This window comes from Hyperolius riggenbachi, chromosome 1 (genome assembly GCF_040937935.1).
Source record: "Hyperolius riggenbachi isolate aHypRig1 chromosome 1, aHypRig1.pri, whole genome shotgun sequence".
Taxonomy (NCBI): domain Eukaryota; kingdom Metazoa; phylum Chordata; class Amphibia; order Anura; family Hyperoliidae; genus Hyperolius; species Hyperolius riggenbachi.
In genome coordinates, this window is record NC_090646.1 from 359,084,301 (window position 1) to 359,100,356 (window position 16,056).

General features: G+C 42.6%; 1 protein-coding gene across 1 annotated transcript in view; it reads right to left on the minus strand.

Annotated features, from left to right (window-relative positions):
• The window catches only part of SLC35E1 (solute carrier family 35 member E1), a 74,143-nt gene extending 58,600 nt beyond the window's left edge, over window positions 1-15,543 (minus strand). Inside the window, exon 1 of the mRNA XM_068271289.1 lies at window positions 15,189-15,543. Within this exon, the coding sequence (XP_068127390.1) occupies window positions 15,189-15,543 (355 nt within the window). The remainder of the gene's footprint in view (window positions 1-15,188) is intronic.
• Window positions 15,544-16,056: the final 513 nt, after the last annotated feature.

Here is a 16,056-nt window from a genome sequence, read left to right on the forward strand (position 1 = left end):
AGAGCTCCAGTCCGACTCAGACGCCAGCAAGGTGGAGGTGGAGTACTGGTTTGGGTTCGTATCATCAAAGATGAGCTTGTGGGGCCTTTTCGGGTTGTGGATGGAGTCAAGCTCAACTCCCAGTCCTACTGCCAGTTTCTGGAAGACACCTTCTTCAAGCAGTGGTACAGGAAGAAGTCTGCATCCTTCAAGAAAAACATGATTTTCATGCAGGACAATGCTCCATCACACACGTCCAAGTACTCCACAGTGTGGCTGGCAAGAAAGGGTATAAAAGAAAAAAAACTAATGACATGGCCTCCTTGTTCACCTGATCTGAACCCCATTGAGAACCTGTGGTCCATCATAAAATGTGAGATTTACAAGGAGGGAAACAGTACACCTCTCTGAACAGCGTCTGGGAGGCTGTGGTTGCTGCTGCACGCAATGTTGATGGTGAACAGATCAAAACACTGACAGAATCCATGGATGGCAGGCTTTTGAGTGTCCTTGCAAAGAAAGGTGGCTATATTGGTCACTGATTTGTTTTTGTTTTTGAATGTCAGAAATGTATATTTGTGAATGTTCAGATGTTATATTGGTTTCACTGGTAAAAAAAATAAATAATTGAAATGGGTATATATTTGTTTTTTGTTAATTTGCCTAATAATTATGCACAGTAATAGTCACCTGCACACAGAGATATCCCCCTAAAATAACTAAAAACAAACTAAAAGCTACTTTTAAAAATATTCAGCTTTGATATTAATGAGTTTTTTGGGTTCATTGAGAACATGGTTGTTCAATAATAAAATTATTCCTCAAAAATACAACTTGCCTAATAATTCTGCACTCCCTGTATAAAGAAAAAAAACTTGCAGCATCTGACTATTTAGGATCGGCACACAAGTCTACAAATGAATCAATACAAAGCCAGCCTAGTTCTCCTACAACAGTTTTAGAGTCTCAGGCAACATTTGGAGTCAGTTTTGTAAGACTTTCTAGCAACTCCAGGCACATGTTTTTCAGTCCTGTATAGGACCATGCTCAGCTGCACTAGGACCACCTGATGTCAAATTATAGCAGCTCAGCGGATTGACTTGCCCAAGACCACTGCTCTCCCCACTCATTCTCATGACGTCACTTGAGCCCTCCTACTCGCAGGTGTACGAGGCTTTAACAGGTTTTACTCAGTCATTTACGGACATACGTTTTCGGCCAATCCATGAGAGTTTGAGCCATGGTTGCATTCTGATTTTCCAAACCCAGCATTCCTATTCTGTTGCATTTGGGAGAAAAGAAAACAATGGAGGGTAGTATGGTGGCCTAGTGGGTAGCACTCTGGCTTTGTATCTGTTCCTAGCTGAAATTTGGTCCAGGACACTATCTGAATGGAGTTCGTATTTTGTCCCATTGTTTCTGTGTTTTTCCTCTGGATATTCTCATTTTCCTCCCACATGCCATACAGACTGGACGTACAAAAAATATTTGTCCTTAAGGGGTTTGTTACACTAAAGAGCAGTGGTTTTGTCATTTTTGTTTTTTAAAAAATGCTTCCATTGACTTGCATTAAATTTGCAGCAAAATAGCCGGGATTGTGATTTTTTGAAAGAAACGCACACACACCAATTCTACCACAAAAAAAAAAAAAAAACGCTCGCCAGTGTGACAGGGCCCTAAACTAGCCATGCTCATATTGTCACTCCAGGAATCAAAGTATGTATGGGCACTTTTAGACTACACTAGATCCATAAGACAGTGGCTATGGTAGGCATTAGACCGCGACCTCCTCTGGAGGGGCAGTTAGTGTCATTTACACATATGACTAATATAAACAAGTCCAGTGAGTGTTGCATTCCCTGTAACAGCAGTAAACACAACAAGAAAGCAGCACTGCACGTTACCCACGCTTTGCTTCCCATAGGGATGATTTGTGTTGACTTGTAGACAAGAGATGGTGCCATGTGAATTTCAACAGTCAAACTAACCTTAAAGTGAACAGCGAGGAGAACGCCAGCGCGTACCACTAAGGCTGCATCTGAAATGACCACCAGCTCATGTGTGCAGCACCTAAATAGACTTTTGTGCTGCACACATGAGCTGATGGTCATTTCAGATGCAGCCTTAGTGGTATGCGCTGGCGTTCTCGCTGTTCAACCAAATGTAAGTTACACATTTTTTTGCTTAGCTGCTCCCAAGGTTTTAAATTTAGGTTAGGTCACTTGCCCGGAGGTCTGCCTCACCGTGGCGCAAGTGTCTAGTATAATATACTTTGCATGCAAACCATATTGGAAGCTAAAGTTCCTCCTAGTTTAATAAATGTTAGCATTTGTCTAGGATGCAGGGCATGCATTTTTCAGTCTGACAGAGGCGGTGTATGCCTGTGCGATTAACCATTCAATTGCAGCATGTGTTTAGGGACGCGCAGCCTTTCCCCCCACTTTTTTTTTTTTTTTTTTTTTTTTTCTTTTTTACACCTTAAAGTGAGTCTAAAGCAAATTTAAAAAAAAAAAAAAAAAAAAAAAAACATACTCACCTAAAGAGTGGGAAGGCTCTGGGTCTTATAGAGTCATCCCGTTATCCTCCCTGTCTCCGCGTACCTTCATAGGCTCCACCATTTGCAGTCCATGACCGACTGGTCGTGGACTGCTCTCTTCCACGTTGGGTACGCTTCGGCAATCTTTGGAAGCACTCTGGCTTCCGAAGACGGGCCGCTCCGTACTATGCTTGCGCGAGCACCCTCACTCGCGTGTGCGCAGTACAGAGCCGGCGGTCTTTGAGAGCCCAGGTTCTTGCAAAGATTGCAAAGTCTCCCGCGGCGGGAGATTCAAATGGAGGAGTCTGCAGGAGAAAAAAAAAAAAAAAAAAAAAAGGAAAACAGGAGGATAACAGGATGTCTATATAGGACCCAGAGCCTTCCCTCTCTTTTGGTGAGTATCTGTTTATTTTTAGATAACAGTAGACAGTAAATAAACCTACACTATACTTTCAAGAGACTGTTTGTGTGTCTTTCACAACAATACAGTCAATGCAAAGTATGCTTCATCATTATTGTTAACATGGACATTCTGCAGTAATACACTGCATGCAGTGCATTACAATGTTGCACGCGTTATACCAAGTCACCCACTGCACTGTGAACATCGCATAGGTGGTGCATTGCAGTGTGGTAAGCCGTATTACAAGCACTGCAATGGCACCACTGAACATAGCCTTGTAGCACCTAGCCAGGGGGCCCATTGACATAAAATTCTTCTAACACAAGGTTACAGAAATTCAAGATTCTTCTAAAGCCTAATGGGAGTCCCCATTAACTCCTTGAGGTGGATTATTAGATTAGCCACAGATTTTTAATACAGTAATTTTAGCAACAGAGCTAGATTTTTTTACATTCTGCTTACCAAGATTTCAGATGGAGTATATTACTGTGCCATTGGAGGTGACTACCTCTACATTATAACTCCCACAAATCAAACCAGCAATCCCAGTAATTACGGTCAGAGAACAAACATGATCAATGAGAAGCTAACTTGGTTGCAATCTATGCAAACTGAAATTGGACCGATCTATGTCAGCTGCAAATGATTGACCACAGCGCAATATGTTGGCGCTTTATAAATACAATATATAAAAAATAAATTTGTCCGATTTCAATCTGCATACAAATTGCAACAAAATTCGCATTGATGGAAAAAAAAAATATGTTTCCAGTTAACTAATTATCTCTACTGACTAATGGATGAAGGCTTTCACATGAGAGAAAAATCTCAACCAAGGTGCTTGTTCTGCAAAGTTTAGGCCGAGAAACTTGTGTACCCCCAAGTCCTGGGAAGTGTGTCTGTACAGAGCTTGTGCAAAGTAGCTGTATCCCAACAATAAAAGGAACAATCATTAAGGGCCATAACCACTAAACGTGTGTACAAGACTTCGGTGTTCCAAACTGATTACACACCCATTGCAAATATTTATTTTTGGGGAGAGGTGACTGACCATTACAAAGCTGCATGATACATCCGCTCACCTCATGGTGTACGTAGTTTCTAAACTCTAGGATTACAGGTCTTCAGCAAGAACATTAACAAAAACAAAACAAAAATCAATCCACTCTTGTATGGGAAGATACAAATGGTACACAGGTGCACAACACAGCTTTACCATATTTAGAACAGAACACACACCATTTGCTAGCATATGATGACCAAGTTCTTCTGATTAATTCGTAACTAATTTTCTACGGCTCTTTCCACACTACATCTGTTGCAAAGAAACATATAACCGTATCGAAACACAATCGCATTGGCCTATCCGTGGTCCGGGGTGCAGTCTGAACACCACACAGTATGCTGCATTTTACCACCGTTGTATTCCTATCACAACACATAAATGTGAAAGATTGGCCCAATTACAAAATGCATATAATTTGCACACAAGGCAGAATTATTAACATTTCAATGATTACCTCTGAGGCCTGGAACCCATTACAAAACGCTATCGCTAATCGCAAGCGTTTTGTATGAGCGGCTTGTAAGCAATTTCGTGAGTGTTTTCGGGAGAGATTTTAAAAAGTGTAATTAATTTGCCAGCGGTTGTGTAGCGATTAGTGTTTTTAATTTTCGATTGGTCCTTTCAATTAATTTTCATTTTGTTACAGTGTGCAGTAATGTAAAAACGCTAGCAAAAAAAAATCGCTCTGTGTAGGTTTTGACGAGCGATCAAGCCAGCCAGCGTTTATATACTTTACATTGCAAAAATACTAACGCTAACAGCTAGCGCTCAAAAATGCTGCATGTCCTGTGTTTTACGATTTAATCGCAATCGCTTCAGTGGAATTTGGCCCATCCATTAACATTAGCTGATCGTTTAGGGAAATCGCTAGCGGTTTGAATCGCTCCCTAAATGCTCTGAAAATCGTTCTAGTGTGTTCCAGCCCTAACTCTGTCTAAAGCCCCATCTACACCATACAATTTTTTGTGCGATTCGATTCAAGCCGACATGTCAGATCGGGATTCGATAGGTAGTGTGATCGATTTGCCATTGTTTTGCAATGACATTCAACCACACAATCGAATCCCAATTGGACAAGTCGTATTGAATCGAATCGCACGAAAAATTGTATGTGTAGATGGGGCTTAAAGCCTTATACACATGGTACAATTTTCCATCATATCGACCAGAGATCTGATAAGAAAATGCATCGTGTGTAGACGTCCAAATTGTTTCTGTTCATATTTGCAATTGATTTTGCGTTAAGTACCCAAAATCGATCGGAGATTATCTAATAGATCTGACGGAAAATTGTACCGTGTGTAGCCAGCTTAAAGCTTTGTACACACGCTTGATCACAGTAATCGCAAAACGAGCAATCCCTGGTTTGTGAAAAATGTACGCCCAAGACAAAATATCCAGAGACCATCACCTAATGTAAATGTACAATATTTAAAACCCAACTGTGCACATATAGGGAAACTGCAATTCAATCACCAAAGAAAAGGGCCCATGAGCGCACTAGTTGGCAAATATACAAGAACCTTTAGCGCTGCTTAATATGTTGGCGCTTTATAAATACAATATATAAATAATAAATATGTAAACCAGTCACTGAAAATCAGTAATCAAATGTGCAAATGAAAATGCCAAAGTGCAGTGCATACAGTGTAGATGCCAAAATACAATGCAGATAAGGTATTCTAGTGTCTCAAATATGCAAATCAATCATAAGCAACAAAGATAAATAGTGCAAACGAGCCAATAAACAAAGTGCATGGTGCTTGCTGAGTCACAAACCAATAATGGACTGAGTTACTGTATAGGAGCATCACCATACCAAACAGCCGCCTCTGATGATCTCCCTATCTAGAAGGATCTGGGCACTGAGCCAGTAGAGGAAGATAAACCACCAATACTACCTGCGAAATTGCCGCAGCTGCCCCTGGGTCTTACACCCACTTCCTCAGACATGGACAGTACAAAGTTAGCAGAGGTATAATATAAAGGTAAGAAGACTACTACTAAAATGTTCTATACAGTAGAATCACTTTATAGCAAACTCCAAGGAACCAGTAAAAGTAGTTTATTATATCATAAGTTTACTTTATAGCGAATTGTTCATACATTGTATATTTATACTGATGCATTTGCTGGGACCTGAGGACTGAGTTTACTATAATGAGCTTCTACTGTATGGTGCAGAGTGATAGAACAGGTAAACAAGCCATATCAGAAAGATATTGATTGTTTCTGTTCTACTACTAAATATAGTACAATGCATTTCTAGCTGAACAACCACTGTATCATGTATTTCCAGCAAGCCAACACCATCTTCACAGCCCTAAACACTCAGTAAAGTTACAGATCTACACAGCATAGCCTCAAGATCTGTAATGTGTATTGTATTCCTAATGCACTACACACATAGGACAAGATAAATTTATCAAAACTGGTTTTCTGGTATCCGGTTGAGAGACATCCATTTATCAGTGTGGTACTAAGTTACCCATTCCATTTCATCTTTGGAGATGGAAAACATTAAGTGGTATTCCTTCACATAGATGTGATCTATAACTCAGTAATCTAGTCAAATGAATAAAGCATATTTTAGCATGAAAGAGGCCTCACCAATTCACTGCTGAGGCTAGGGGAACTGACACAGTGATCTGAAATTACCCAAAACTATAAAACATTTTTTTAAATAACAACTGTAGTAGGAGTGAGGAGTGATGTGGAAGCTGATTCAGACACTACTGCAGCCAAATAGACCAGCAGGGCTGCCAGGCAACTAATACTGCTTAAAGGATACCCGAAGTGACATGTGACATGACAGACATGTGTATATACAGTGCCTAGCACACAAATAACTAGGCTGTTTTCCTTTTTTTCTTTCTTTGCCTGAAAGAGTTAAATATCAGGTATGTAAGTGGCTGACTCAGTCCTGACTCAGACAGGAAGTGACTACAGTGTGACCCTCACTGATAAGAAATGACAACTATAAAACACTTTCCTAGCAGAAAATGGCTTCTGAGAGCAAGAAAGAGGTAAAAAGGGGAATTTCTTATCGGTGAGGGTCACACTGTAGTCACTTCTTGTCTGAGTCAGCCACTTACATACCTGATATTTAACTCTTTCAGACAGAGAAAGAAAAAAAGGAACACAGCCTAGTTATTTGTGTGCTAGGCACTGTACATACACATGTCCATCTTATGTCACATGTCACTTCGGGTATCCTTTAACCACTTAACGACCAGCTAACGCCCATAGGCGTCAGCAGGTCTTAAGTGGGTTACCATGGAAACGGCCGCTCGATCGAGCGGCCTTTCCATGTCAGTTCACGGAGGGTGTCTCCGTGAACAGCCAGAGAGCCGCCGATCGCGGCTCGCCGGCAAAATGTAAACACGCGGGGAAGAAATCCCCGCTGCTTACATCATACGGCCGTAAGGCAGATCGGCGATCCCCGGCCTCTGATTGGCCGGGGATCGCCGGCATCTGATAGGCTGAAGCCTATTCTTCAATGTGTAGGACGGAACTCCATCCTGCGCATTACGGAGAGAGGGAGGGAGGTAAGGAGGCAGAGGGCGGAAATGGCTGCGGAGGGGGGCTTTGAGGAGCCCCCCCCTGCAAAACGCAGATGGCCGGCGGTGATCAGACCCCCCCCCCCGGCAGGACATCCCCCTAGTGGGGAAAAAAGGGGGGGGGTGAAGTCTGGTCGCCCTGGTTTCAAAGCGATCTGTGCGGTGGGCTGGAGAGCCCACGCAGCACAGATCGGACCAGCATAGGCTGGTCCTTAAGTGGTTAAAACAGATCTGAGATGAAAAAAATACCAACAAGTAACTTGTTTACATAGCTTATCTAAAGTTTAGATAATTTACACAGCAAATCTAGTTGCACACAGCTTCAGCAGTATATGATTATTTCTTCCTGTGATACACTGGACAGCCATGTTCTGTTTGTGATCATTACACACAGGCAAGCTGATCCACGTCTCCAGCCCTGAGCCTGTGAAAACTTCACTCCCCTCTCCTCCTCCCCTCTGCCTCCAAAATCTCATGCTAGTAACACCTCCGCCACCTCCTCCTCCTGTTCAGACTGAGCTCCCATAAGCCCTTGCTACATGGATCTGAGAGTGCCAAGGCACTGGAGAAGCTGTGGGCGATGCTTCTTTAGTTTATAGGGAATTAGAGTATTAAAAACAAAACAAAAAAACAAAAAAGTACTGGGCTTGAGGAATGCCCTATAACCTATATGATAGGAACAATTATTCAATGAGTAAAAGTTTATCTCAGATCCACTTTAAAAGGAAACAAATATGGCAGCCTCCACATACCTCTCGCTACAGTTAACCTTTAATACTTTTGAGAATGGCAGCATTTTAAATTATCCCACCTAATAGAAATTCAAAGATATGAGTGACAGCAGTTTCAAAAGTCCATCTATCAAATTTACCTGTCATTAGGTAAAACTTGGCTGTTGAGATATGCCTTTTTTCAATTGAGAGAGTCAAACTGCTCCCATTCTTAACCTCGAGGACTGCAGGGCTAAACCCCCCTAGTGACCAGGCCATTTTGAGTAAAATTGGCCACTGTAGCTTTAAGGCCAAGCTGCAGGGCCGCACAACAAAGCACACAAGTGATCCCCCGCCCCCCTTTTCTCCCCACCAACCGAGCTCTCTGTTGGTGGGGTCTGATCGCTCCATGTTTATTTTTTTTATTGTAAATACAGGGAGTGCAGAATTATTAGGCAAGTTGTATTTTTGAGGAATACATTTTATTATTGAACAACAACCATGTTCTCAATGAACCCAAAAAACTAATATCAAAGCTGAATATTTTTGAAAGTAGTTTTTAGCTTTAGCTATTTTAGGGGGATATCTGTGTGTGCAGGTGACTATTACTGTGCATAATTATTATTAGGCAACTTAAAAAACAAATATATACCCATTTCAATTATTTATTTTTACCAGTGAAACCAATATAACATCTTAACATTCACAAATTTACATTTCTGACATTCAAAAACAAAACAAAAACAAATCAGTGACCAATATAGCCACCTTTCTTTGCAAGGATACTCAAAAGCCTGCCATCCATGGATTTTGTCAGTGTTTTGATCTTTTCACCATCAACATTGCGTGCAGCAGCAACCACAGCCTCCTAGACACTTCAGAGAGGTGCACTGTTTTCCCTCCTTGTAAATCTCACATTTTATGATGGACCACAGGTTCTCAATGGGGTTCAGATCAGGTGAACAAGGCGGCCATGTCATTAGTTTTTCTTCTTTTATACCCTTTCTTGCCAGCCACGCTGTGGAGTACTTGGACGCATGTGATGGAGCATTGTCCTGCAGGAAAATCATGTTTTTCTTGAAGGATGCAGACTTCTTCCTGTACCACTGCTTGAAGAAGGTGTCTTCCAGAAACTGGCAGTAGGACTGGGAGTTGAGCTTGACTCCATCCTCAACCCGAAAAGGCCCCACAAGCTCATCTTTGATGATACCAGCCCAAACCAGTACTCCACCTCCACCTTGCTGGCGTCTGAGTCGGACTGGAGCTCTCTGCCCCTTACCAATCCAGCCACGGGCCCATCCATCTGGCCCATCAAGACTCACTCTCATTTCATCAGTCCATAAAACCTTAGAAAATTCAGTCTTGAGATATTTCTTGGCCCAGTCTTTGAAGTTTCAGCTTGTGTGTCTTGTTCAGTGGTGGTCGTCTTTCAGCCTTTCTTACCTTGGCCATGTCTCTGAGTATTGCACACCTTGTGCTTTTGGGCACTCCAGTGATGTTGCAGCTCTGAAATATGGCCAAACTGGTGGCAATTGGCATCTTGGCAGCTGCACACTTGACTTTGCTCAGTTCATGGGCAGTTATTTTGCGCCTTGGGTTTTCCACACGCTTCTTGCGACCCTGTTGACTATTTTGAATGAAACGCTTGATTGTTCGATGATCATGCTTTAGAAGCTTTGCAATTTTAAGAGTGCTGCATCCCTCTGCAAGATATCTCACTATTTTTGACTTTTCTGAGCCTGTCAAGTCCTTCTTTTGACCCATTTTGCCAAAGGAAAGGAAGTTGCCTAATAATTATTCACACCTGATATAGGGTGTTGATGTCATTAGACCACATCCCTTCTCATTACAGAGATGCACATCACCTAATATGCTTAATTGGTAGTAGGCTTTCGAGCCTATACAGCTTGAAGTAAGGCAAAAAATCTGATCCAGGAAATTATAGACCTGTAAGCTTAACATCAGTTGTATGCAAACTATTTGAGGGGTTACTAAGAGATACTATACATGACTTCATAGTAGAAAATAATCTTATTTCTCAGCATCAACATGGGTTTACTAAAGACAGGTCCTGTTTGACTAACATGCTCAGCTTTTATGAGGTAGTGAATGCTAATATGGATATTGGGAATGCTGTAGATGTGATATACTTGGACTTTGCAAAGGCCTTCGACACTGTTCCCCACAGAAGTCTGGTGCAAAAGTTGAGGATGCAAGGACTGGGGAAGAGTTTGTGTGCATGGATAGGGAACTGGCTAATGGACAGAAAACAAAGAGTTGTGGTCAATGGATCGTACTCAAAATGGGAGACTGTTAGCAGTGGGGACCCACAGGGGTCTGTACTGGGTCCAGTGCTCTTCAATTTATTTATTAATGACCTAGTAGATGCAGTAGTGAGCAATGTTGCTATTTTTGCAGAGGATACAAAATTGTGCAGAATCATCAACTCTCAGGAAGATAGTGTCATATTGCAACAGGATCTGGATAGGATGGCTATATGGGCACATACATGGCAGATGAAATTCAATGTTGACAAATGTAAAGTCATGCATTTTGGTCGTACCAATGGTCTAGCACCATACAAAATAAATGGGATACAGTTGGGAACATCAAACTTGGAGAAGGACTTAGGAGTACTCATCGACAACAAGTTAAATAATCGTACTCAATGCCAAGCCGCTGCAGCTAAAGCGAACAAAATTTTGGGATGCATTAAAAGGGAAATAAAAACTCGAGATGCTAGCATAATATTGCCCGTTTAACTCTCTAGTAAGGCCACATCTGGAATATGGAATTCAGTTCTGGGCACCACATTACAAACAGGAAGCACCCGGCGAGCACACACAGGGGGGACCCGGCGAGCACACACAGGACACATGGGGGCAGACAGCAATGTGCAGACAGCAGGACACATGGGGGCAGACAGCAGGACACATGGGGGCAGACAGCAGGACACATGGGGGCAGACAGCAAGACACAGGAGGACACCATTTGGGGGAGGTCATGTACAAGACGCTCCTGAAATATGGACGCACCAGGCTTAGTTTATATTTTTTTCCCTGGATTTTGCCCTCTAAACCTGGGTGCGTCTTATATTCCGGAGCATCTTATACGGCGCGAAATACGGGTAATTCTGCACTCCCTGTATTATTGTTCGTGGTTTTTGAAAAAAACAAACTGTTTCTTTAAACCCTCTCCCTCCCTCCCCACAGCCAGCCAATTACGGCGATCGGCTCTCATAGGCTTCTGCCTATGAGAGCCGATCGCTCTCTTGTCCCCCAGGGGGACAGCCATGTCACACGGCTGTCCCCAGTGCAGCGCTGGTGCTGATCGCAGCGCTGCACAGTCTAAATAGAAGGCGATCACACCGTCTAACAGTCTCCCGAGCGGCAATAGCCGCTCGGAGACTGAAGGCGGGGCGGAACTCCGCCCCCCAAGCAGGAGATGCGCACGAACTCCTGCAAAACAGAGCCCCAGGACTTTACGCCAATTGGTATTAGGCGGTCCTGGGGCTGCCGCCACGGCCTCGCCCATCGGCGTGACGCGGTCGGCAAAAGGTTAAATTATTGATGCCAAAAACCCTAAAGTTCACACAGTTGGTCATTGGGCGACTGTGTTTCAAGGTTAGGAAAAACAAAGTGGGCTAACAGCCAATCAGATTTTAGTCATTGACTTTAATACAAAAACACAGTATACTGCTGCCATTATCACATTTGAAATGCCAAGCTTTCCAAACTTTGCACAATTACTCACTGGATGATTGCTGTCAAAATTTAGTAAAAGTAGGTGGAGTAACAAAACTGCCAATCAGATTTAACCCATTGAATAATGGGAAAATGTAAAATGCTGCCATTGTCACTGAATTAATGGTAGAGCCCGCACACATCGCATCAAGCTGTCTGCAGTTAGAATTTTTTGGGGGAAAGTGGGTGGAGCCACCAGCCAAACAAAATTCACTTGTTCATTTTTAATAGGGACAGTTACATTTCTGCCATTCAAACATTGTTAACGGCAGGATCCTTAAACTTTGTACAAACCATGGGCGACTGCAGATTAGATCGCTAACGTTTCAAGTCAACATCATGTGGTTTCTGAGTGCAAATTACAACATACAGGCACACCTGGCTACGGAAGGATGGCTGCCTAATACAATGAGGTAAATCTGGCTATGGGGAGGGGGGCTGCCTAATACTGTAGGGTGCAGCTCTCAAAGACTTCCAATATCTAGGGATCACACTTATTTTGGCACAATTTAACAAATGGAATTGGTGACTTTTTATAAGCCGTTGAGCTTGAATCTATGGTTTTTGACCTGTCAGCAATGGCACTGGGCTCAGATTTGTTTATTCTTGCATTAGATATCAATGTAAAGTAGTCACTGAAATAAAAAATAAATACAAATTGAAAGCAGCATTTTTTTTGCAAATACCATTTCCCCAGTAGTATAAAAGAGCCAGTGGGTTTCGGCAGTAGTGCATATGCGTTAGCAAAACTCTAAAGCAATGTACAGCCCATTATGCATTGTTTACACGGTCGTTTCCAAAAACAACCTGAAATTGCGCATACAGTGCAGTAGGTGTTTACCTAGAAATGTTTCAAGCATTTAATGTCTTGCATTACACAACTGGAAACTCATTTGACGTATTTGGCAACGCTGGCATCTGTTTGTGTGCTTTATGCGCAAAATGCACGTTAGACCGCATTTGGGAATGTTTTTCATTGTATAAATGGTGCCAGATGGTCCAAACAATTTGAAAGAAAGTAAACCTTACAATTGGGCATTTAACAAAATCAGAATCCTGACATAAAAGCTTTTAACATGGCAAAGTGTTACCAAGTAACACACTTTGCACATCATCAGAAGTCAATGTGTTTACACAAATGCCGGTGCGCTTGAATTGATTGTTTTTCACCTGCTAGCACAGCACTGGGCTCATGTTTGTATTTATTCCTGAATTAGTTTTCAATGTAAAGTGCTCATTTGTTAACACAAATTCTGCATTTTTATATATTTTAAATGCAAATGCAGCACAAGGGCCATTTGCCCTATAGCGTAAAATAAAAAAAATAAAAATCTATGAGATTCAACAGTAGTATATATTCATATTAGTCAAACACTTGCACCCCTGAAAAAAAATAAAGGAAAACCGCATACAGCCTGAAAGAGCCATTACACATTGTTCACACGAGTGTTTCCAAAAAACGCCTTGAACTGCGCATACAGCACAGTATGTGTTCATCCAGACATTTTTCAAGCATTTATTACTGCCTTGCATTAGACAAGTGGACACTTGTCATTTGTACGTATTTGGTTTCGCTGGCATGTGTGTCTGTGTGCTTTCTGTGCATATGCGCTTTAGTTTGCATTTGGAGAAATCTTTCATAATATAAATGGTCCCCAGATGTCCATAACCATACTTCTCCATAAGAAGCCTTGTCTAAGAACTAGTGACATAAAAACAGAAATACTGTGGTGTACTGTGGAGCACTCTGCTCCCAAATAGGGGGTTGACTCAATCTCCCTACAGTTCAGAGATATAAGCCTACCTCCCCATGTCATGAGTGGAACTTGAACCAATAACCTAGCAGTTAGCAAGCAGTGACATTACGGCATATTTGGGGGAAGCACTGAGTAGACACACTGGAAAGAACAAGCCATTCCACTGGATACCTGAAGGGGAGGCCAGCAACACTAGTCCAGTGTGTGTAAACACTGGACATTCAGCTCTATGCATTGTTTTGACTCAAGTCAATATAAAAAAAAAGAAGGGTAAACAACTTTACCATTAGATATACTGTTGATCTACCATGCCCCTATCCCTGCCCCAGGGCAGGTTCAAGTAACAATTGGGCCCCAGGGCAAGATTAGCCTGGAGGCCACCCCAAAAGACACCACCCCGACCAAAAAGAGTCATTAGAGGCCCTTTGTTGCAGCCAAATTTCCCTCCTGGGCCCCTGAGCTGGCTGCTGACCCTCCCCCAATCACCTCCCAACTTAACAGACTCTGCAGAGTCCCTGGGGAGTAACAGTTAAGATGGGGAGGGACAACTTGGAGGCCCCTACAGGTTCTGGGGCAATTGCCCATTTTTTCCTATGGTAGCTTCAGCCCTGCCCTGCACACCACATCACTTATTCCAACCAGCATGAGCTCAGTTTGCTTAAAAACTACAGATGCTAACTAGGCTCTCTGAGGCAAAACATCCAACTTTCTGACCAACTTACAGCTTAATTTATCAAGGTCTTTTCTTTGGCATGTAATTAGCTCCACCATGAGTTCTTCAACTTCTGTTGACTCCAGGTCCTGCAGATGTAAAATCTAAAGCATTTCAAAGCTCATCTCTAGTCTCTACCAGGTGTATTAGCATTATTTAACTAGGCCGAAGTTTGTTACTTTAAACTCCCCTGATCTGAAGTAGAACTTGGCACTGACAATAACCATATTTGGAACATTATTGATAACCACAAAGCTTGATTACCTAAGCAAGCTTACAGGTAATCATCAGCCTAATAAATCTGATTGGCCCCTGAGCAAAGTTCTGCTTCATCCCAGGTGAATTTAGGTCAGGTTTCCTCTCCAGTCTTTAGAGTCTGGCTAATGGGATCCTCACTTAAACATAAGTATGTTTTTTTCAGGCCTAATTTCAAAGCAGTGGCTATCCCAGTCAACTAAATGCCTGCACGGATCTGGAGCCACCAATGAACTCTGCAGGTTTCCCCAAGCTGATAGTCCTGCGGACAATTTACAAGAAATATGTACAAAAGTGTAGCAAAATAAAAAAAGATGCATCTGCCCAACACAAGCAGCTTGCACCCATGAGCCCAGGCATGTCACTGGTGGCTATGGGATGTTGTCCTTCAGTTCCCTTTACACCTGTCTGTGTAATCACTCCCAATGTATAACTACAGCCCCCAGCTGCATCCTCAGGCCACTTACCGGTGTGGGCATATGACACAGGCACTTTCCAGATGCTGAAGTGAGCGGAGACCGAGGAGAAGTACTTGCCAAAGGCCAGGGGGATGATGTACCAGCGATAATACCTGGCAGGCAGCTGAGTGTGAGGAACCCCCCAGGCTCGCAGCATAGGGGGGAGGAAGCAGCAGATAGCCAGTATATGAAACAGAGACACAGTCACTGGATAGGGAAAGCTGTTTAGGATGATCTTGTTCACCACGTTGCCACCTGAGCTGACCGAGTACCAGAGCACACAAAGTATGGCCACCCTTGCCCCTTCTCGCACACCACCCCCCGCCGGAGACCCGCCGCCCCCCACGCCGGACACAGCCGCCATGACCCGAACCCTCCTCCTGTGCCTGCTCGGGAAAGCCGCACTCCACACCGATCCACACACACTAGATAGACGTGGAAGTGGAGACGTCAAGAGAATGGGAGGGAATAGGGCATTTTCACAATGACGTAACATCCACTGGGGATGGACGATCTAATCGAGCTCGTCACTTCCTGTGTGTATATACAGTATTGGCAGGTTGTGTTTGGTTTGTATTTGATTGTATTGCACAATACTATTGTATGTATAGATGACTGATGCCATAGATACCGATAGCAGTGTGCCCGCAGTACAAATACTGATTTGAAGAATATCAGTTTATTATAAAAAGCTGATTTGCTGACAATTACCACTATAAATACAAGGATCGTATGAACTTAAAAAAAAAAAGCAGCTCTTTAGCATACAGTGGGCACTAAGCATACAGAGGAAAAGTATTGAAAATAACATAATGAGTAAAATTGCTTATTTTTTATAATATCAATTAACAGATTATTTAGTCAGTATTTGCCCATT